The following is a 21,951-nucleotide window of genomic DNA, read 5'->3' as shown; positions in this document are numbered from 1 at the left end:
GTGTGGTTTTTGAGTGGTGGTTTGTGTAAATGCCTGTTAAGTGAGAAGCGTGGGAAGGAAACCTGTTGAATCAGCTTGTTAATCCTGACAGCAAAAATGAGACTGTGGTTAACAGGAGTGCACAGTAAGATAATATATAATATTGGGCCCCAGTATTACAGTCATGCTTTTCTAAGCATGGTTATTATCTGTGCTGTATGAATAAAGAGGCAGTTGCTAACTCTAGTTGAGACTGAAGTTAATAACAAAGAGGTGTCAATTGTTGGTCAATCTACAGATGTAAACACTGAAATGGTTATGTATGTAAATGCATACTTTTGCAAAAATGTGTGCCTTGTTCTTAATTTTGCAACCAGAATCCACGCAGTAGAGACCAGAGGCAGATCCATGCCCATCTTCTCATTTGTTAGTCCCACCCATTCTCCTAAGAACCAGCATCTCAGGCCACCTTTACTGAATTTACAGTGCAGCGTAAAGGACTAGAAGCAAAATGGATTTTCCCCTGAAAACAAACCCAGTTTGTTAGTAAATATAATATTTCATTAAATTGCAGTTGTATCTTTTTAGTAAGAAATTATTTTCATTTTTTTATTACAGTGCCAGGGTTTGTCTTTTTTCTCTCTTTGCTTTCTGTTTATGAGGAGAACTAAGATACTACACTCAAGTTTAACCCCTGAGCTGAGCTGCTGTGAGGGAGTCAGCATGCACTGGTGACGATTAAAAGAAGTTTTAAATGAGATCCAAACTTGAAAATACATTAGAAAACTACGATTTACAAGGTAAAATATGTAACTGATGAAAGAATATTTCAGAGAAATTTATAGCGAGAGCCCACAAATGAGTGGGGATAAAACCATTTAAGATTTTCCTTTACATTTAGAAAGTAGAATTGTGGAATTCACTAAAAAAGAGACTAGCATTCCTACTACTGAATGCTGACTGGTTGGTGAGCTGAGTTTTTAAGGCTTTTGCTGGAGTTTAAACTCTTTAAAAATGATGTATCGTTTGCTAAACCATGATATTGTTCTATGTTAAAGGAATGAGTACAATTTACAATATGATATATATATATATATATATATATATATATATATATATATATATAAACGATTAAACATAATATCTTTTTTAGAAATTCTACCAGCTAACATCTCATGGTTTCTGGGTGGATCTTGTGCCTGTGAAATTTGACATTACATTATGCTCATCAGTCTCCATCCACAACAGTTATTGGTCTACAGCTTATGCTGGCCTTACATTAAACAAGTTCAAGCAATTTCACTGCCGCAGACAAATTTCCAAAGTCAGATTAAAGTCTCATCTCAGTCTTGCTGGTATTGCAGCATGCTCCCCTCATCTCAAGCATTTGGTGTAAAATTGAAAAGTATGATGGTAATATGAATGTAGTTGCAAACTTGTAAACAATGACCCTGCAATATTCTTAATCTTTGCAGAGACAAATAGTCAAATGACAAATAGTCTTGACAAGAGTCTTTTAAAAACAAAGTATTTTTTTAAGTCTTCTAGTGTATGGTTAACAATATTTTACTTACCACATATTCTAGCTGTGGACTGAATCGTGATGTCTGTACGATTACACCCCCCTGGTGTTGTCACATTGCTATCTTTTGCTGTCATTCAAAATGTTAATGTGAGTCTGCTGTGCCCACTAGCTAACAGGCTATATCTGTTTCTAAAGGCAAAAAATGTGACTGCTGTCTAGTGACCTTTTTGGAAGATTCCTGAAAGCACTGTTATCAGAGTTCTATACTTTCCTTTGCTCTTCCCAGGTAATTCTGTTTAAATATTAGATTTAGAAACAACAGTGAAACTGGCTCTCATTGCTACACCCATATAAAATGATTACATTCTAATAATCTAGTGTATTGTATCTACAGAACACTGAAACAAGTCAACCCTCATCACATGCTTTTAATGGTTTCACTAAACTGACTTCAAGATCCATTAGTGCTGCATTGCTGCAGGATTTTAACAGAAGGTAACTGCTGTTTGGCTTTTGGTGTGTGTGTATGCACTTTACTTTGGAGAAGAGCACAGCTATTCAGTCTTTTCTCTCAGCTTTCTTCCATGGCTCTAACAGAAAAGTTTAAAGTAGGGTAACATGAAAGACGAAGCCCCCAGGGTAAAATGGGACCTTCATTCACCCTTATTTTCTCTCCTCGTCAAACAATAGGGCCATTTCTAATCTTAACACATTTACTGAACAGTTGTGATCTAACTATTTCTGACATACCAGCTGGGTTTCTGTGGTCCTGAGGTTTATTCCCTGTAGTGTTTTAGGGTCAGATTATCTATTTTTGTCACTGGGTCGTAGTGATCTGTGCATTTGTATACGGTAAATAGTATTTCGTACTTTCAGTGTGAAAATTAAAAGACAAGATATGTGGGGTAGATAGAGACCCTCCAAATGGACATGAAGAGACTCATGAAAATATTTATTAAAATAAACTAGTGAGATTTGTTCATATGAAGTAAAGATGTATTCTATTGTCATGTAAGTGTTTTTTTCCCTACAATAATAATTTGTATTCGAAAACACACTTTTTTTTATTAAAGTAAAGATTATTGTTTTTAAAATTGTGTATGTGTAGTAATAAAACAATTTATTATTGTAGAAAAAAACACTTACATGACAACACATGTTTACATAATATAAACAAACAAAATGAGATAAATAAATAATACAGTGCATCGAATTTCATCTTATTGGCATATATTTGAGAAATGTTATTTTTTTCTGCAATGAGCAGGAAGAGTTTAACCATAACAAAACAACACAACAACAGGAGGTCTGCTTGCAGCAACTGTGATTGGCTGGGCAGCATTAGCGTGAGCTGAAAGCGAGCTTTGTGATTGGCCCATTTCATCAGCAGTCAACTTCATATCTGACAGGGATCAGCTGCTCTAGAGCTGTAGGGAGGGGGTGGGAGGAGGAGCAGCAGAAGTTTCTGGATGCTGCTTTGAATTTTATGTTCCCGTTATAAAGTCAGGACTTTAATTTTGATAGAAATTTCACTCCGGAAAAGATCCCATGTTTACGGTTCCGTTAGTGCCACGATTAAAAAAAAAAGTATAATAATGAAATAATGTGTCGTTTCTAGATGGTTGTTTGAGAACAGACTGCAGGCTGCTTTGATGTGCATCCATCCGTTTAATCTGGGCTTGTGATGGATGTGAAGCTGTGAGCGCTGAGTTTATTCGGTAAGAGTCCGCAGGTGGGTGGGGCTGTAGGGGGCTCCCATAATTTTTTTAATTTAGAGATATAACATATTTTACCCATTTTAGCGATGGATGAATGGATGGATAGATATAATTAAAGGTTCAATTTGTAGATTGTCTGTAATATTGATGTTTAATGAACATTTCCCAAAAATAATTTTAACCAACTATAGAAGTGTTTTAATCTTACATAACTTAATGCTATATTGTGAGCTCTAGCTGTATGTTATATTTCCATAACCAGCTGCAGGGCCTGCAGCATGTCAGTAAAATGCAACCTATTGTAAACAGACCTGTAGGGAACTACTAAATATTGTACCTTTAAGTTAAGACCACACAGAGAACACAGATTATTTGCTAATAAAGACTGTAAACTTAGAGCATTGTATATTCTATTTTTTATTGTATTCTTTATTTTATCTATATATCTATTTTAACAACAGCTCTTGGGTGTAAACTGGATCGTGAGATCACAATTTCGTTCCACCTCATGTACCACATGTGATGCGAATGACAATAAAATCTCCTTGAATCCTTGAATACACACATACTATAGAACTATGTTATAGACTGCCCAGTTTCTTAACCCTCTATTGCATAAATCACATTTTTGTAAGAAAATACAAAATACTTTTGTAAATACTTTTTGGAAGATTTTTTTAGGAACTTTTTTTGAGCCCAAGCTGATTATTTGACACACCACTGCTTTTTCATGATGCCCCCATTGTATTTGACATAGATATGCCTTGCTATAACATGATATAAAAATAAAATAAGTAAATAAACACATAAAAATAAGGTATGGTATGGAATTGTATGAATTGTGTAATAACCGTAAGAGCAGCATCATGGCGTAAAGGGTAAAGTCAGCACAATACACGTATTAAATATTTTAAAAACGTGTTTAAATTAAACAATGGCAAAGCAAGTAATTTTTCAGAATTATGTTTTTAAGCAGCAATATTGGTAAACATTCAGTTTAGTGCACTGACAAAAAATATATACAAATTAAAATATATTATTTAATTAATTAAATAAATAAATAAACAAATAATATTTTCAACCAATCTAATTTGAGACGAAATACGTTACTAAATACTACAATTCCCATGGTTCAGCTTGGCGCTGCTCCATGAAAGCCTTTGACAGGAACGTCAGCGACGCGACAGATTTTGTAGTCCGTTTCAGGACTAAACACACGAAAACTGTTGGAATTCTGTTTAACCTGTGGGTTTCTTACCTGGATAGTGGTAAATTGGTATTAAGTTGTGTATAAGCTGTAATGCATATCAGGCTCGATATCAGGCCTCAGAATAATGTAGGCTATGTTTTTTAACGTTGCTAGGCTGTCTAGATAAACAACAGGGGGCGATCTGACGACTTTTTGTATAAACCAGTGGTTTTTCAACCTGGGGGTCGCAAGAAGGTGGTCAAATAAAGGTAAAAAGCTAGTTTTTATACGTATTTTTAAAATGACAGTCTTATACGTAGAGGATATATTTAGTATATATCATAAATATGAAACGGGAGACCAGCTGCGTGATTGAAGGCAAACAGGGTTTGAGCCAAAAAAGCTTCTTAACTGGACAACAGGGTTTAGCTAAGAGGCTAAAATAACAGGCCAGTTCGGCAGTTAGCTAGCTTTTATACGCTTTAACACTGTAGAGATCCAGGTCCAGAAGGTAAAAATCCACTCCAGCGTTTCTACAAACTGCCTGGTCGGCACTCCTGCATCTCAGCGCCGCTCAGGCAGTTTAAACAAAACGCTGGAGTGGATTCTTACTTTCTGGATCTAGATTACCAATTTCTACCCATCTCTACTGTAAACAGCTGAAAAAAGAGCTAACAGATGCGCTAAAATACCCCTAAACGTTAAAATCGCCTATAAAACAAACAACACGTCGTTCATTCGTCTTTATAACCTGTAGTTTTTCCCCACCCGTCACTTGTTGTGGTGGTCGTGTTAATCTTCTTAAATCCTGGTCTGAACCTGAGTGGATAAAGGACAGGGAGAAGAGCACTGTTGACGTTTTCTCTCCACAATAGATTGACACATTGAGCAAAAATCCGGAATTTATGTTATAAAATAAGCAGGGACACCTCCTGTTATTAAACATGTACATCATCTGCTGCCAGGAGGGCTAAATGAGGAACCTGCAGTCTAAAAATAAACCATAATATTTTCGTTAAGCAAGGGATTTTATAGGTTACACTGATTACTGATATTCTACCAGATTTAAGAAGCTCCAAAATATTTAGAGTAGAAAAAAATACTAAAAAAAGCCATGCTTATTACGTTATGGACTCTGTAGAAAATATATGATTTCTATAATGTTTTCTAATATATGTATGTCTGCATGACTGTAGTAATGTTTTGCAGTATTGTATAATCATACAGTCCGTCCTGTAGTAAGACAGAGGATTCCTAGGGTAATCTAGTTGAAATTGCTGTTATTGTCATTTTAAAGTATTTTGACTGGTGTGATTTAGGTAAAATAATGATATGAAAAATAAATCTCTTTACACTGTCAAATAGCATAAATTTAACAAAAATCTCTCAGAAATGGTCTCCACCACTACTAGATTATAACTATAAAAAATACACAAAACAAGATAAAGGAAAAAAAAAAAACTTTCAGTTGAATTAATTTTTTTACTGCAAGGAAAAGAAAATGTTAAATGGTGATTGAGTTTATGCGTGACAATGACAGAGTGTTTTACATTTTTGTATGTATAGTACCTTAATAATAACCTATAGTTTTATCCATTCTGGAATATTAGTCCTATTTTCCATAAGGATAGTATAAAGCATGTTTTTATGGCTTAAGGTAATAAATCATGTCAATATAATTTTATATATTCTTATTATTACCTTTAAACAGAACAAAGCTTTAAAAAAAATATCTTTTTTTTTCGCACACTCTGGTGCCAAAAGGGGGAACCTGTAATCAGCTTATGTTTTCAGGGAAGCATTTCCCATTGAAATATTGAAGAAGCAGCTCAACACGGCTTAATGTAGTAAAAAAAAACAGACTGAAATTTACTCTATACTTTATTAATCGTGCATTGTTTGTAGTTTACAGTTTGTCCAACATATTATAGGTGTTTGTGGGTCATTATTTTATGAAAATTAAGCATGTTAAGCTGTTTCCTGTTTTGGTAGGGAGTGAAAACTTAACATAAAAATTATTGCTTTGTTCTTGAACTACAGTTTTATCCATGGCATTAGTGTTTTTATAGACCTTAACAATTTGAGAGAAATGTGGTGTTCAAATAGTTTAATACGTTACATCACATTCTGTTTATGGAAAACCCTATAGGATATTTCTAACAAAAGGCTTATGACTTATAATGTTTGGCAGAGAATTGTGATGAATTTATCCTATAGCACAAAAAGTGTGTTTAAATCACACACCTAACAAATTTATTATGCCAAAAAAAAGGAAAATGACTGTTTATGCAGTTTAGGGCCAAACACTTTACAACGTATGTAATATTTACAGATGATGGAGATATTTACAGATAGTAAAAATTGAGGGGAAAAATATGATGAAATTTTAGGCCTAATCTAAAATGCCATAGTGGATCATGTTGTTATTTGGGCTTTAAATGCAAGGGGATCTTCTTTCTTACAGGTGTGATTACAGGAGTAGGAGATGTATTAAACCACATCTGGAGTTTATCAGAACTCAAAGTAACACTACAGTGGTCCGCTGAAGGAGGATTGTGAAGGTCATGGCGACTGGCCACAGCTCAGCCAGTGAGTGGTTGGATTATCCAGCTGGTGAAACAGAAAGGGAACTTAAGAGTGAAGAAGCACCTGCTGCTAGCAGGAGGCGCTGGAACGAGCGCAGTTCAAAAGATGATCATGAAATTTACATGTTGAAGTTAAAGGAGGTGGAGGTCGCTGCTCAATCTGGTGATTTTAACTCTGTGTACGAGAAGATCAATTCCGCCTCAAGTGCACTTCTTCTGAGCTCCTCTAATGAGAAAATCATATGCTGCACATACTGTGGAAAGATCTGTCGAGATCCCAGCCATCTAAGAATCCACGAGAGGTCACATACGGGTGAAAAACCATTCGAGTGCTCCCAGTGTGGAAAAGCATTCAGCACAGCCAGCAACCTGAAGAGCCACGAGCAGACACACACAGGAGAAAAGCCACACTCGTGCCAGGTGTGTGGGAAAAGTTTCGCTTTACAGTATTACCTGACCCGCCACATCAAGACGCACTTGAAGGAGGAGACTTTTATCTGCAGCAAATGTGGGAAGAACTTTGCCAACATGCGGAATTTGAAGATCCACGACCGGATCCACACAGGCGAGAGGCCATTTCAGTGTAAATACTGCGACAAAACTTTCATAAGGTCTCCTGAGCTAAAGCTTCATCTGAAGACTCATGCAGAAGAGGCTATGGCTCTGAATATCAGAAGAAAAAGTGTAATTTGTCTTAAACCGGAGAAGCAACTTTCCAAAGAAGAAGCAAACAACTCCAGTATGGAATTGGCGGGGTATTTGCGAATTCATAACTCAGACCGCCCTTTTAGATGTGTAAAATGTGGTAAAAGCTTTAAGGATCAAACCAAACTGAAGATTCACCAAGCTTTCCATGCAGGTAAAATGTCCTACAGCTGTTCCGACTGTGGAAAGCCTTTTCCTCATTCCGTTCATTTGACAATCCACCAGCGAGTGCATACTGGACAGAAGTTTTACACCTGTGCAGAGTGCAACAGGAGCCTCCCCACATCAAGAAGTCTGATCAAACATCAGTATATGCATTGCAAAGCAAAGCCACATCAGTGCTTTTTATGTGGTAAGAGTTTCGCCTACCAAAGAGTGTTGAAGAGTCACATGCGAACCCACTTCAGAGGCAAGGTATTTCAGTGTTCGCAGTGTAGCCTGAAGTTCCGCCATCAGCTCAGGCTGAAATGGCACGAAAAAATTCACAATGAAGAGGATTGGTTCAGTTGCTCAGATTGTAATACATCTTTCAGACTTGCAGTAGAGCTTCAAATCCATCAGCGCTATCATAGAAAAGTGAAAAAACACAAGTGTCCTCAGTGTGGGAAAAGTTTCACAGCAGCCGGGAGACTCCAGTGGCACGTGCAGAAGCATACGAAATCAAAACAGTTTGATCATGTCAGGCTTGAGAACATTTTTGCAGGTCTTGAACATCTGATCAACCAACCCACTCTCACATTCACTTGTCCAGAATGTGGCAAAATCTTAAACGATGAGAAGAAGTTCAAAGCTCACGTCAAGACTCACTCCACTGAAAGACCGTTCGAGTGCAACACTTGTGGGAAAGCCTTCAAGAAGGAAGCGTTCCTGCGAGAACACTTAAGAACACACACCGGAGAACGGCCTTTCGAGTGTCCGGAGTGTGGGAAACGATTTTCCCACGGTGGAAACCTGGCCACGCACCGCCGGATCCACACCGGAGAGAAACCCTTTCAATGCACGCTTTGCGGGAGACGCTTCAGTGACGCCTCGCACTATGTGAAGCATCAGCGCTGGCACAGTGGAGATAAACCCAAAGCCTGCGAGATATGTGGGAAATGTTTTGCCGACACGGCCTTACTGAACAGACACAAGAGAATCCACTCCGGAGAGAAGCCCTTTGCCTGCACAGAGTGCGAGAAAACCTTCCTCGATAAATCAGAGCTTGCCAGGCACATGAGCACGCACACGAGAGAGCGCAACCATCGCTGTGAAGTATGTGGAAAAAGCTATGCCCGTGGGTACAGTCTGAAGTTGCATCAGAAAACCCATCATGCTCTTCATCATTTGTCTGACCTAAGCACTCAGAATGTAGCTGAATGATATAAATACTTCCGTTATCCGCATTATACCTACAGTTACTAACCCTATACCTACGCTTTCTGGCTGTTTTATCACAAACAACAATCATACAGGTGCACATTTTTTGTAGGTGTGGAGTTTCTGACTGGAGCTCATCTATTGGTGTACAGTTTATCAACTGTCTTTACTCCCATTCATCAGTGGAAATTAACCACTATAGGCGAAACAGTGACCAGATATTTCTTTGATATTTCTTTCATAGCAGGGATTGTGAACATGGTAGAGGCAAGTTAGTGTTTGATGCTAAACTGGAACCAGTATGTTAAGGATAGTGATGCTGAATAGGAGTGGAAATCTCTAGGCAACTTTCAGTTCGATTTAATTACAATTCAGAAGTAATTTTATAAAAACTAAAAATTTTATTAAAAAAATTCTAAACTGAGAAGGGACAAAATAGAGAAGGGACAAAATATTGTGTTTAATGGTAGCGACCACCCCGATAAGCCTAATATATTAATTCTAAAAACTTGGGTGTCGGGTCGCTTTCACAGGAGTTCTTCTGGCCTCGTCACATGTCTTCACGTACTTCAATACAGCCTCTAAAAGAGGATCCAGCTCAGTTTTACTGAACATGAGCAGCTGGTGGAGCCTTCAGAGGGTGAACTCAGAGCGGAGAATTTGTCACTCTCTCACTATGTGTGTATGTCTAACTTCTCTCGCCCCTTCCTTTTTCTTTGCGCTCTGTCTCTCTCGCTTCATTATATATTTTATAGTCACAAGTTTATAGTCGATATTCGATTACGGAGACATCATTGCAGCCCTATTTAATACACTACCTTCAAATAAGGAAGGGCTCCTTAATGTGCAGATTAGCTGGATCAGGTATGCTGGGAGGAGAGTAAACACTAAAATGTGCAAGGGAAGGGGTCCTCCAGGACAAGACTGGGCTTCAACTGTAAAAGAGAATGACCGTTAGAAATGGCTAATGAATGAAGCTGAGCTGTAGTCTCAAAGAGTATGGGTTGGTTTACAGACAGGGATTAAGCCTAGTCCAAGGTGGGGAAGAAGGCAACGATTATACATGTATCTATGTGCGCATGTAAGGCATTTCAGGGACAGATTTGTTCACATTACACACAGAGACAGATCTCTTACGTTTGTTAATGTGAACCGTCAAGATATCCAAATCCGATCTGAGCAAGAAATCGGATTTGAGCAACTTGGCTTGTAATGTGAACGTATCCTAAGTCTCAGTGGTGGTCTTATAGTGGTCTTTTTCCACTGCGGGACGGTGTAGGTTGTAAAACAGGGTCTAATATATATTTCATTGCAATTAATAGGCTCCATTCAGTCATTCTAAACATTCAAAGTGCATCTGTGTATATGGTTGGGGTTTCTGATACAATGGCCACTGAATGTAGATAGGTGAGTCTAATGTACACTATATGCTCATAGGTTTGTGGACACCTTTATCTAATGAAGGCATTATCAGGTGCTTTATGTTGCAACAACTGACCAACTGATAAAGATGTGTATAATTCCTGTAGAGACATTAATGCCAGTACAATAGGACTCACTGGAGCAGATAGACATAAACTTATTGGCTCCATCCAATAATTTGGGGAGGGGTTTCAGGGTTGGGGGTGTGGCGGTTGGTGATCATCCACCATCCTGACTTTACTAATGCGTTTGTTTCTTAATGAAATCAAATATTTACACAATGCTCCAAAATTTAGTATAAAGCCTTCCCTGGACAGTAGGTACAGATTTTCCAACAAAAGCACTCTTGATTTTGTGAAGGAATAATGAATTACAGGGTATCCCAATACTAATGACCATATAGTGTATATAGGAAACTCAGTGTAGAATGTAATCTGTAATCTGCCACTTGCTTCTGGTGTCCTCTGTTCTTTTCAAAGTTAATAGTATATCTCTTGAACCGAGTTCATAAGATTTGATTATTTATTCACACTAGCCTGTTACGACTGCATGCCCTATAGTTTTAGGTAGTATGCTATTTGACTACGTAGTGCAAAAGTATCTTTATTACTGTAGAATTAAAAATCCTAGCCTATGTGTAGTTCACACATACAGTATCACTACATATTTAGTGGAGCAGTCTTTGATTCAGACATATAAGTGATCATAATGCAGTTTTCCACAATATAAAACAAGATTTGTTTATTAAGTAAAGCTATAGAAGGAACATCATGTCATTGTTTCTATATGGATCGTTCTCATTTTCCATTGCCAATAAACTGAATTCTTTCCCTGATGTTTCCTTTTTGCTTTAGTGTGCTTGAATGAACGTTTGGTGAGACTGTTTGGAGCTTGAGGCTGTTGATTGATGAAGAGATGTAGAAGCGTATCTGTGGTAAGTGTGGGACATGTGCTGATAGAGTGTGTGCACTATTTTAGTTGGAAAGCCCCACGACCGCATATCATGCATCTGTCTGCTTGAGTAAGACCTTAACTTCAGAATGATGTTACTGTGCGGGTTAGGTGGCAAGTTCTGCAGTTTGATATATGTGCAGTTATGAAGGTTAGAAAACCAAAAAAAACATCTAAAACATTGAGCTAAAAGTAAAAGCTAAATGTCAGCTCATAAACCCATTACTAAAGAGAAACACTATATACATTTTTAATATAAATCACTCTACACAAAGCTTAGCTAGGTAAGAGATGTTAATTTTACTAGGGTGGAGGAATGCCTGGTTCACCTCAAACAAACAGTTACACTGGAGATTGGATTCTTATAGCAGACAATCAGCTTTATAATAGCTGCTGCAGAACTATACAAGCAAGAAAGCAAAGCAGAAAATTGTATTCAAATAATCCATTAGTTATGTTGCTATGTTTGGGTTGTTTGTTTATTTAAACTATTCGTTTAAATAAAATGATGAGCTTATTAACCAAAATTGTTGAGGTCTTGTGTAAGTGTTAAGAGTGTTGAGTGAGAAGAGCACAATGTGTTTTTAGCTTTGTCAGGATTCTCTTTCAAAAGGGCTTCTAGATTTTTTTTTTTTATTCATAGCATAATGTTACACCAGCTTCCTGCTCAATCAGGAAATACCTGCACATGCCATCACATAGATCAAGGCATGAAACAGTTAGAACTGCTGTAATTTTAAAATATTTATATATTTAAAGTTAATTTGGAAAAAATTACACCTATTGGGTTTGCAAATAAACTCTACGTATTTCCTATTATTTATCATTTTGACATTGAAAGGTCATCTTTGTGCATCCACAGCTCTCCCAACATTTTTACATTTGTCCTTTAGGTTACAACAATTGGTCTGCATTTTTTGTTTTGTTGGTGTGCTAATTAGCCTATAGATTGTACATCCAGCACAAGTACTGTATACTGAATCGTTCTTTATAGAAACTGCTAGAAAGTAGAATCCGGCTGGTGTTTGAGCTGTATTGCACTCGTTGAAATCTGTGATATAGTGTGGGGATTATGTGTATTTCCTTTTTAAAATTTTATCAGAAATATTGCTTGTGAAAACAACTTATTAATTTACTTAAAATGACAAATACGTGGCATTCCAATATTTTCTTGTATTTTCTTGTTGGAAAATAGGTGTGCATATTGATTTTATGGATATTTGGTAAAGATTTCATAGAGCATCATGTTTCTGGGAGCTTCTGGAGGCTCTCAGAGTGAGTGTGTTTGTACAAGGTCTGTACTGGAGCTCAGAAACCTCAAATAGCGCAGAGACGAAAGTATTCAATCATTAGTCCTGCTGTTTGTGTGATCTGTTAATGATGGACAACTCTGAACACTAAGATAAACACATGATCAGTGAGTCATGGAAAGATTCGAGCCGAATGTAGAGCATTTCTGAAATTTTTTAGCCTGAAACCTGTGGTCATTATTCCATTTATGATCATGTGACCACTGTAAAAACCACACATCTGCCCCCGGTGTGACTTTCCAATCTGAGAAATTAAGAAAAAAAGAAAACACGACCTTCTCATGATGGAGTGGTTCATTCTGGAGAGACCATGCAGCTGCACTGGGTGAGTGTAAATAACACCTCACACTTGTATAACATAAGGGCCTTATAAATAAATTTACATCAGTTTACTTAAAATAATAATATGAATTTTTTTTTGCTAACACAAAATATAAGAATTTTTATAGTGACAAAATGGGTAAAGATCCTAAAAGTAGAATAACATTTTTGGAGACAAAATATAGACTTGTGTGAAGGTAAAATTATAGTAATCTAAATGTACTTGAGTATATATGTTGTATAAACAGTGCTTGATTGGGGACAATAAGTCTCAGTACTTTGCTCAGCTAATAAAATGTGACAACTGACTAATGAGGAATTTCATGCTGCAGGATTTAAGGTGGAATTCAAAAATGTAACAATAATCTGGAAAATAGATAACTTTATTGTGGACGATAATAAATTATTGTTGCTTATACATATAATATATATTAAACTGTCACACTTGAAAACAAGGGGTAAAAGGGTACAAATGAAAAATTGGATTGATCTTAATGAACGTGTATAGGTTCATATAGAGTGCTAGATAACATTTCTCAAGAACATTAGTTTGTATAGGAGCGTGTTACTAGTTAATAAATATACAAACAAAAAACACTATATGAAATATAAACTGCAATCAGCCTTAATTTTTTTTTTCTGTAGCATTTGACTATTCCAATTTGATTTCCATTTGGCGAGACACGATTTAGTATGGCGATTTAGTCCCATAAAATCCTGGACATGTATCACGTAACAGCAGATGGTGTCTATCAAGGGGCGGTATATATTAGACAGCACGTGAACAATCAGTTCTTTATGGTGGTGAATTAAAAGCAGGACAAACTGGAACATGTGAGAATCAAGGAGTCAAGGACGTAATTGTAATGGATTGATAACTGGGTCAGAAAAACACCAGGCAGGTATTGAAGGGTGTTCCTGGTATGTTGTGATCAGTGCTTACCAAAAGTGCTCCAAGAATCATTATATGCAGTCAATTAACATTTATATTAACTTTTAGAAAATAAACTAAAACTGCTGAAAACTTTGTGAGGCCAATTCTGTATCTCAAAGCCAATCACTGATGTTTATTCCCTGGAGGGAGGTGAAGCTTCATTTAGTTTTACTGAGGTTTCTCAACCAGAGACTAGTTTCTCTGTAGTTTATCGTTTAAGACGAGGACTTTCACAAATATTTCATCACACACACATCAACAAATGCAGACAAAAGATATAATTAGCAAATAAGACAAGAAAAAAATTACACTTCATTTTAAACAATTTAATTTTACATATTTGTTTCAAATGTACAATCAACCCTTCTTACAGTAGTGTACAAGTCTAGCACTAATATAAATAAAACAGGAGGGGAACAGTAGGGACAAAAGGGCTGTTTTTCTTTCCTTCATTCGGCTGACAAACACACACCAACTGCAGTCGATATCAGAATCCCTTCCCACCTCCTCTGCTGTAAGCCTCACTTAAGTGGAAAAGCCTAGTGTGTGTGTGTTTGTGTCACAATGGAAACAAAGCAGAGACTTTTTTTCCAGTTCATTTCTTTTGTTTGCTTTTTTGTGGAGGTCCAAAACAAATTCACAGACTTTCAGATTGCTAAAAAAAATGTTACTTAGCAAAGAGAGAAGTAAAATAGAAAAGAAGATCCAAAGCAACATTAAAAGAAAGAGACTACAAATTTATGACACTGCTGAGCACAACAATGTTCACAAACATCAAAAACCAAGTCTGGAGAACCCAGCCACAGGCAGATCGCGTTCAAGTTACTGTAAAGCAGGAAGGTGGGAGTTACTGTAAACGGTAGAGGGGTTCGGTTATGTTACAGACACCAACATATGGACTGATGCATGTCACAACTAGCTTTAATTCCACACCAGAGTTAGTTATGCAACATTACGCAAAGATGAGATTTGAGGTCTCTCAGTTTTTCAAACTTCCAGTGTTTGCGAATGTTTTACCATTTGATTAAGAGATGAATGTTGAGTTGTGATATAAGTTAATTCAATTAATCACATGGGACAGTTAGCTATACTGCCCAGAAAAAAAGTCCTGTATGTAAATTACAGTACATGTCCACTGCATGTGATGTCATAATCCAAAAATTCTCCCCCTATTTGTTTTCAGCTGCTGGTAGCATATAGTAAGTAAATGTGTAAGGGACTGAGGGATTGCATGTACAACCATGACATGTATGTGAACCCAGATATTAATCGCATGACCATTTCGAGCGTGTATATAGCACAGCTGCTGCCACAACCCTCTTCTTTTGCTGATGCATGGTGTAGCTAATGTAGAGCACTTAATCTCCATAGGTACAGTTTTTTTTAAAGTGCAAACGAGTTAAAATATATATTATTGGATGCCATAATATGGATAAATAGATTAACTGCCTTCATTTTGCACAGAAATGTAAAATTAAGCTGGATATTATGGCCAAAATGTATATTACAACATCATTCATAATCTATAATTCTCTAAACAATAGATATATGTACTAACAAACCTCTGAATAATACTTTACCTATGTAATGCACCCTGTAATAAACACCAGTAATTGACATGGTGTAAATCATGTATATTAAAATGTCATTTTTTTAAAACTATTTTTTCCCTACATTCAGTTTTATCCTTTTACCCTCTTACTCACTCAGACTCCCCATCACTTGCATTGAACCAAACACCAGAAGGGTGAGGACAAGCATATGCCTCCTTCGATACAAGTGAAGCCAGCCACCGGCAATGCTAGCATTACTAGGTAGCCAAAGAGCTCACAGGAAAGTGCTGAATTCCCAGCTCAGATACATCAGCCAACAGATGCCTGTGCTGACCAATAATAGAATGGGAGTCAAACTGATGATAAAGCACTATGGTTAGTGTTGTAGTCTGCTGAGCTTCTCTGACCATACTAAAACATTTTATTTCAAAATATTTACTGATATTGTTTCCAGTAGTACCCTTTAAAATTTGGATTAAACAGCAAATCAATAAGACTCATCCTTTCGCTACCTGTGGTGTTTACAGACAAGCCCTTAAGCAACAAAATCTTGGCAGAGGAACTGGATAGAGAATTCCAAATGGCATTCAGTGGACATGTACTGTTATGATGCAAAAAAAAAAACTAAGTAGGTTCTCCTGCTCTGAAGATTCTATACAAGATGAAACGAGTAATGGCACATCAGCCTCGTGCAAATCGTCCTTCGATCAAAGAAAGCCCTGTATTTGTATAAAGTAAGCACAACCACAATCAATTTTATTTTGCCATTTTGACAAACTGAGCATGAGTGCGGACCATGCAAGACTTCCTCAATCGATTAGGAAACGACAACATGGGTTACAGCAACACGGGTTGGTTGACTATTCACATTTTATGATGAAAACGTGGAAACTGATGTAAAAGCAGCCGATTATGATCGTAAAAACAAAACAACAACAAAAAAAATCAAGTGCAGTACAAGTTCAAGTCACATTTTTCCTTAAAATTACAAGGACTTACCTGGTAAATTACATGATCAGTACATCTAATGTAGTACCATTAATAATAATAAAAATAATAGCTTGAAAAGAAAAATATTGTGTTTTTTTCCCATTTCCAGTACCAAAAAGCATGACTTCCAGTTTTATTTCTCAGTACCATTGATGCTCTTAGACCTGCCAACAAAATGTAGCGGGGCCTGGCGCTTTTATTCTCCTGACTGTTCAATTCACAAGCGTGTTTGTAGTGTTTGTTGCGTCATAAGTTCAGAAAACAAACAAACAAATGAACAAACTAATAAATTCACTTTAGGCAGCTTCCCATGAGGTGAGCTGTTTTTTTTTTTTTTGTACATTTGATCATGTGCCAACGTTAAATACTCAATGGATCAGCGTTTGTTTCATTATTGACTTCAATCACCCCAATATCAACAGCTCAGTCACTCCTTCATTCACACTAACACACATCCACGGCCAGCCTGCTTCCTCGGATGGAAAGAACAGCATTCCAGAATGAATCGGGGGGCAGGTGGTGACTTCCTGTTTGGAATGTGAGAGGGGGGGCTTCCTTCTTCCTTTTCTTACACACTTCACTCTCGTACACACATGCAAACACTGTCACACACTGTCGTTCCTAAACATGCTCTCTGACTCGCACTCACACGTGTCACAGGTAAACAATGGTTGTAGAGTTTAGCAGTAGGGGGAGGTGAGGGCAGGGCAGTTGAAGTGCCAGGGGTCACAGCGGCAGGTTGTCATCATTGAGGCTTCTTCGTGAAGGTCCCTCCTCGCTGTTGAGCGGTTCATCATGACCTTTCACCCCAGCAACAAGCCCTCTCTCTCTCTTAGTAAGGAAGGTCACACAAGGTGGAACTGAGCCAGACCAGGGTGGTTTGAGTGAAGGTGCCTGGGCCGTGTGGCGCCGTCGTGGTTGCATGCCTTTTATTTGTGTGAGTACGTTAGCTTTAGCAAGTTAGCATGTGGATGACCGTCAGCAGGTTAGGGCAGTGGGGTCGGAGCTCTGCCCGATCTCCAAGCCTCTTTGAGCAGTCAGGATTTTCCACGGGCGTCCTTCTCCTGCCCCGAGGCCTGCGTGGAAGGCTTCCAGAGGTTTACACCAGGGCAGTGGCAAAAAAAGAGGGTGGGTGGGACAGGGCATGAGGTCAGTGTGATGTCCGGTCCAGTAATCGGACCTCTTCTTCGCTCTCCTCCTCTTCCTCACGTCCAGTGTGGGAGGGCACTAGTTGAACATTATGGATTCGGGGTCTTGGTTTGCCATCTGGGCCATATGACGGAGGATATCTTTTTTTGTGATAATACCAAGGAGGCGCCTGCATAGAGAGAGAGAGAGAGAGAGAGAGAGAGAGAGAGAGAGAGAGAGAGAGAGAGAGAGAGAGAGAGAGAGAGAGAGAGAGAGAGAGAGAGAGAGAGAGAGAGAGAGAGAGAGAGAGAGAGAGAGAGAGAGAGAGAGAGAGAGAGAGTGAGACCAACAGAGAAAAAGAGAGTAAGAAATTTATCGCAGATATGGAGAATGTGGGAGATGTAAGGTCTTTTTGTTGGCAGGGTGGTCAAAAATATACTTAAAATTACTAAAATACTGCTCAATTTGGCATTTCTAAAAAAATAGGGTAGGGTTGGCAATATGGCAAATCACTACTATGGATTTAATTTTATTTATTCATTTATTTATTTTTAATGTATTTATTTCATTTATTTTTTTAAGAGTTAATTCAAAGTTTCTCCCATTTTTTTCCTCCCCAATTTAGCAAGGCTGATTGTCCCACCCATCTACATACCCAGAGAAAGCAAGGCCAATTGTACTCTCTCATGGCTCCATCAGCTGATGGCAAGCTGCATGACTGGGATTTTAACCCATTCAAACCAATATACTCTGCCACAGTACTAGTTTCATGTTATTGTTCTGATTACAATCTGGTGACAAAACACATTAACACGTTGCCCACCCCTAACATACATTTTTGCTTTTTTTTTTCTTAAGATATTCTGCCAAAAAAAAGATACCAGCATCCGTTTTATGAGAAAAGACGAACAGACAGACAGGCAGACAGACTGAGAGGGAGACGTTAAGGAGTGATGACCAGTGGCCTGCAGCACCTAGAGTGAGCTAGTGAGGACCAATCAAAAACACAGGGGAGAGAGTGCACAGTGAACACATCGCCGACTCATCCATGATTTTCAGCCTGAAGGAACTAATGTACACACACACACACAAACACACGCAACCAGTCAGCAGTTTTAACAGAATTCAAAAGCACATATACATAAGAAACCTTTTTTTAATTATTAGTTTGGGGGTTGTAAGTTCAACATAAACCAAAACAAATGTTAAATTTTGGGTTAATAGGTCTACGACTGCCCAGCAGACCACTCAAATTCTCTTCATTGCCAAACAGCAATGACAAAAAAATGTGCTCTTGAATTTCATCATGGAAATAGGCTTGAGTTCCACAGTCGTCTGTGTGGAAGTGTGACAGGGAAGAGTGTGCAGTAAAGCGCTGTGAGTAAAAGAACCATGTCTAAGAACTGAACAGTCTCAATCCAAAGTGACTCCCGGTTTAGACAGACTGGGCCACATTTACTAAAGCCAGTGGAAAAATAGCATTAGATAAAATGATCAGCACATGCAAGTCCAGTTACATGAGCAGTAACTGGACAATGGCCAAGCCTTTGTTCAGTCATCACTTGCTCAGTTACTGGTTTTGCAGGAGCCAAAATGACCTGCATGTGCTAATCAGCTTGAGTAAATGGAGCCTACAGTGCACCTGTAAGGCTTTAGACTAAAGTCTAATATAGCAATAAAAGAAGAATCTGAACGCTTTCTTTGCGACAGAGTGCACTGCATTTCAAACCGGGCGTCAGTTCGGAACGCAGACAGGAAAAAAAGAGATCTAGCCGTGTACGAGACTGGACAGGACGTGGAGGTGGTTAGTACACACAGAGCAGGAGGCATGAAACGCTCGTGAAACGTCGTTGGTGAATCAGCACAGACACAGTCGGAAGGGGGATAGCGAGTAGGGTGTACCGAGTGGTGGAGGCGGGGACGGGTGTTGGTTCGGGGATAGGTGTAGCTACGAGATCTACTCTAATACAGCTACGATGAATCACCATGATTACAAGATCACACAGCACCTCACTATCACAGCTACTGAGGAGCTACGCAGGGTAAATACAGGGTAAAAAAGGGTCAAAAAGGGCAAATAAATAAACAGTCAATAGATAGATAGAAAAGAAAGTTCGGCTACACACGGCTGCTATTCGCCAACCTTTTAGGAGGCGTTGCTACGAGTTGGGTCAGAGGTCATCGATCTGTAGCCCAGTTGGATGTAGACCCAGCCCCCAGTGGACGAATTAAAAAAAAAACAAAACAAAAAACAACAAATTTAGATGGAGGGCATAAAAGGGCATGTATTAGATTAAGGCTGTAGTTGATTGGTGGGCTGTGGTAGGGTGGTCTTATTTCAATGTATTACAATCTACTGTACATATTGAAGCACTAACTATCCTACACTTAGGGGAGCTATACTATATAACTACCTACTAGAAAAAAGCATACATATTTGACTTGACAGTTCCCCAATATATATTCCAAAATATAATTATAACATAAAAAGGTTTCTTCTGCATCCCTAAGTGGCATAGAATGTTTATTTAAGTGTTACATTTCAAATTGCATTATTATTATTATTATTATTATTATTAATATTTTTTAAATGACTTAACTTTCCAAATTTTTAAAGAAAATCTCAAAAAAACAGCCAAAAGGAATTGATGAAAAAGTATTTTCTGGGGAACTGTCCACGATTTTTGACTTCACTCAAGTTTCATGCGTCCCTCCTAAGAGGTGGGGCCTTAAAGATAGAGTGGGCGTGGCATGGGTGGGGCTAATCACCAGGGGCTCCGTGTGCTGCTTGAGCTCCTCCAGATGCTCTAAAATATTCTTCTTTGTGATGATGCCCAATACAATCCTGCAACACACACCGTGGTGACCGTCACTTAGCAACACACAAACAAAAATAAAAACACTCACACATAGACAAACTTAAAAACACAACAACACAACCAATATAAATAAACAACACAAAACAGAGCAAATCATCAAACAACTTAAGAGCACTAAATAAATTAATATAAATATTCATAAATGAAAAAAGTGTTGGGATTAACTGAAATAAACCCAAAATATGTCTTGAAAGTAAAATTATAAACATCCTTGATGAGGAAATAAACGAAACTTTGCTTAATAAAAACGGTCGTTTAGTTTATTTTGGCCTTTTGACAAAGCGACATCTGGTAATGTTTTAAAAATGTTGTGCGGTCTGCAGTACACAGTGCGGACACAAGGTGTCCCTCTATGGCATAGGGCAGATGATCTGACTTAAGGTTATGTTAAGGTTATGTTCACACAGTAGGTAAAATGTGTTCTATATGTGGCAGTGTAGACAGCAAAAACACATTGAATCTGGTAATTTTAATTTCGTTCTTTTATAAGTGGTACTAAAATTAATACATATCCAATACAATGCAACTCAGTCTAAAAAGAGTGATCAGAGTTATTTTTACATCAACACATGTGCTGAAAGCAGTAAGGGAGTATTTCAGACTATGTGGTGAAATGTGCTCTTTTGCACATTCACATCAGTTTAACAGTGCAAACTTTAGATATTTAGATGTTAGGACAAATACTGGACATAGGTCACATAAAAAACAGAGTGAACAGCGTAATAAACATCAAATCTGGTGAAAGAAAAAAATTGCTGTGTGAACATAGTCAAAGTGCACTACATCTAATTTACTAAAGTTAATAGCACCAATTACCATAAGGTCAATTATTGTAACTGGTGGAGCTACTTATTTTAAATCACTGTTAGCAAATTTAGCATAAATTGACTGAAATTGAATAAAAATATCTGTTTAAAGTTTTGAAGTTAAGCTGGTCAGTTAGAAATGCTAACCTATGGATACTGCAGTCTTAACACTGAATTAGTCACAAAGGACAGATCTTGTAAACCCTTTTTGTATGCATGTGTGTGTGTGCGTCTGTGTGTGGCTGTACAGTAGTTACATAAGCCAAGCAGCTGAGAGGCACTAGGCTGATCACCAAATGCATAGCTAAACCCATCAGCAGTCAGTATGTGTGTGTGCGTGTGAGTGTGTGTGTGTGTGCGTGCGTGTGTGTATGTGTGTGGGTGGGAGAGTGTGAGTGAAACAGTGTGTGACTGTGCTTGTGTCTGCTGATGAGTAGCATTTCTGTTAGTAGCTATGAAAGGGGAAGTACACACGGTAGAAAGGGCGATTTTTAAAAGTATTATTATTAACCTGCGTAGTTTCACTTGTACCATGCAAACACTGACTCAATGCACCAAGAAGTCCTCAAACCAAACTTGTGCTGTAGAGCTCAATCA

At 37.9% G+C, this 21,951-nt stretch overlaps 2 protein-coding genes across 13 annotated transcripts in view; one reads left to right on the top strand and one right to left on the bottom strand.

The window, feature by feature from the left end:
* The first annotated feature begins 4,412 nt into the window (after positions 1–4,412).
* On the top strand, positions 4,413–19,546 carry LOC103039980 (oocyte zinc finger protein XlCOF6). Of its 5 annotated transcripts, none has more exons than XM_049482918.1 (4): positions 4,413–4,680; positions 6,876–8,977; positions 11,337–11,416; positions 18,528–19,546. In XM_049482918.1, exons 2-3 carry the CDS (start codon positions 6,976–6,978, stop codon positions 11,375–11,377), a joined length of 2,043 nt encoding a protein of 680 aa, XP_049338875.1. In that variant the 5' UTR covers positions 4,413–4,680; positions 6,876–6,975; the 3' UTR covers positions 11,378–11,416; positions 18,528–19,546. The 5 variants fall into 5 exon arrangements, 4 of the variants coding, with proteins under 4 accessions (XP_049338875.1, XP_049338874.1, XP_049338876.1 ...); XR_007440466.1 differs by having other exon boundaries at positions 4,414–4,680; positions 6,876–8,955; positions 18,528–18,538; XM_049482917.1 differs by lacking the exon at positions 18,528–19,546 and having other exon boundaries at positions 11,337–12,128.
* Positions 14,310–21,951, bottom strand: part of clcn3 (chloride channel 3) — a 57,232-nt gene continuing 49,590 nt past the window's right edge. For 4 of the 8 annotated variants that reach the window (XM_022678082.2, XM_007238393.4, XM_007238398.4 and 1 more), the window contains 2 exons: positions 20,439–20,514; positions 14,310–17,859 (listed from right to left, as the gene is read on the bottom strand). In XM_022678082.2, coding sequence (XP_022533803.2) covers positions 17,692–17,859; positions 20,439–20,514 — 244 coding nt within the window. In that variant the 3' untranslated portion in view covers positions 14,310–17,691. Of the gene's footprint in view, positions 17,860–19,795; positions 19,856–20,438; positions 20,515–21,951 lie in introns of all 8 variants that reach the window. The other 4 variants (XM_007238395.4, XM_007238399.4, XM_049482916.1 and 1 more) reach the window with 3 other exon arrangements.

This window comes from Astyanax mexicanus, chromosome 8, assembly GCF_023375975.1.
Source record: "Astyanax mexicanus isolate ESR-SI-001 chromosome 8, AstMex3_surface, whole genome shotgun sequence".
NCBI classification, from domain to species: Eukaryota; Metazoa; Chordata; class Actinopteri; order Characiformes; family Acestrorhamphidae; genus Astyanax; species Astyanax mexicanus.
This window is presented reverse-complemented; position numbering and strand designations above follow the sequence as displayed.

What these genes read in the sequence shown, in the direction of transcription:
- LOC103039980 (XM_007238400.4), top strand. Translation starts at nt 6,976, where the DNA reads ATGGCGACTGGCCACAGCTCAGCCAGTGAGTGGTTGGATTATCCAGCT.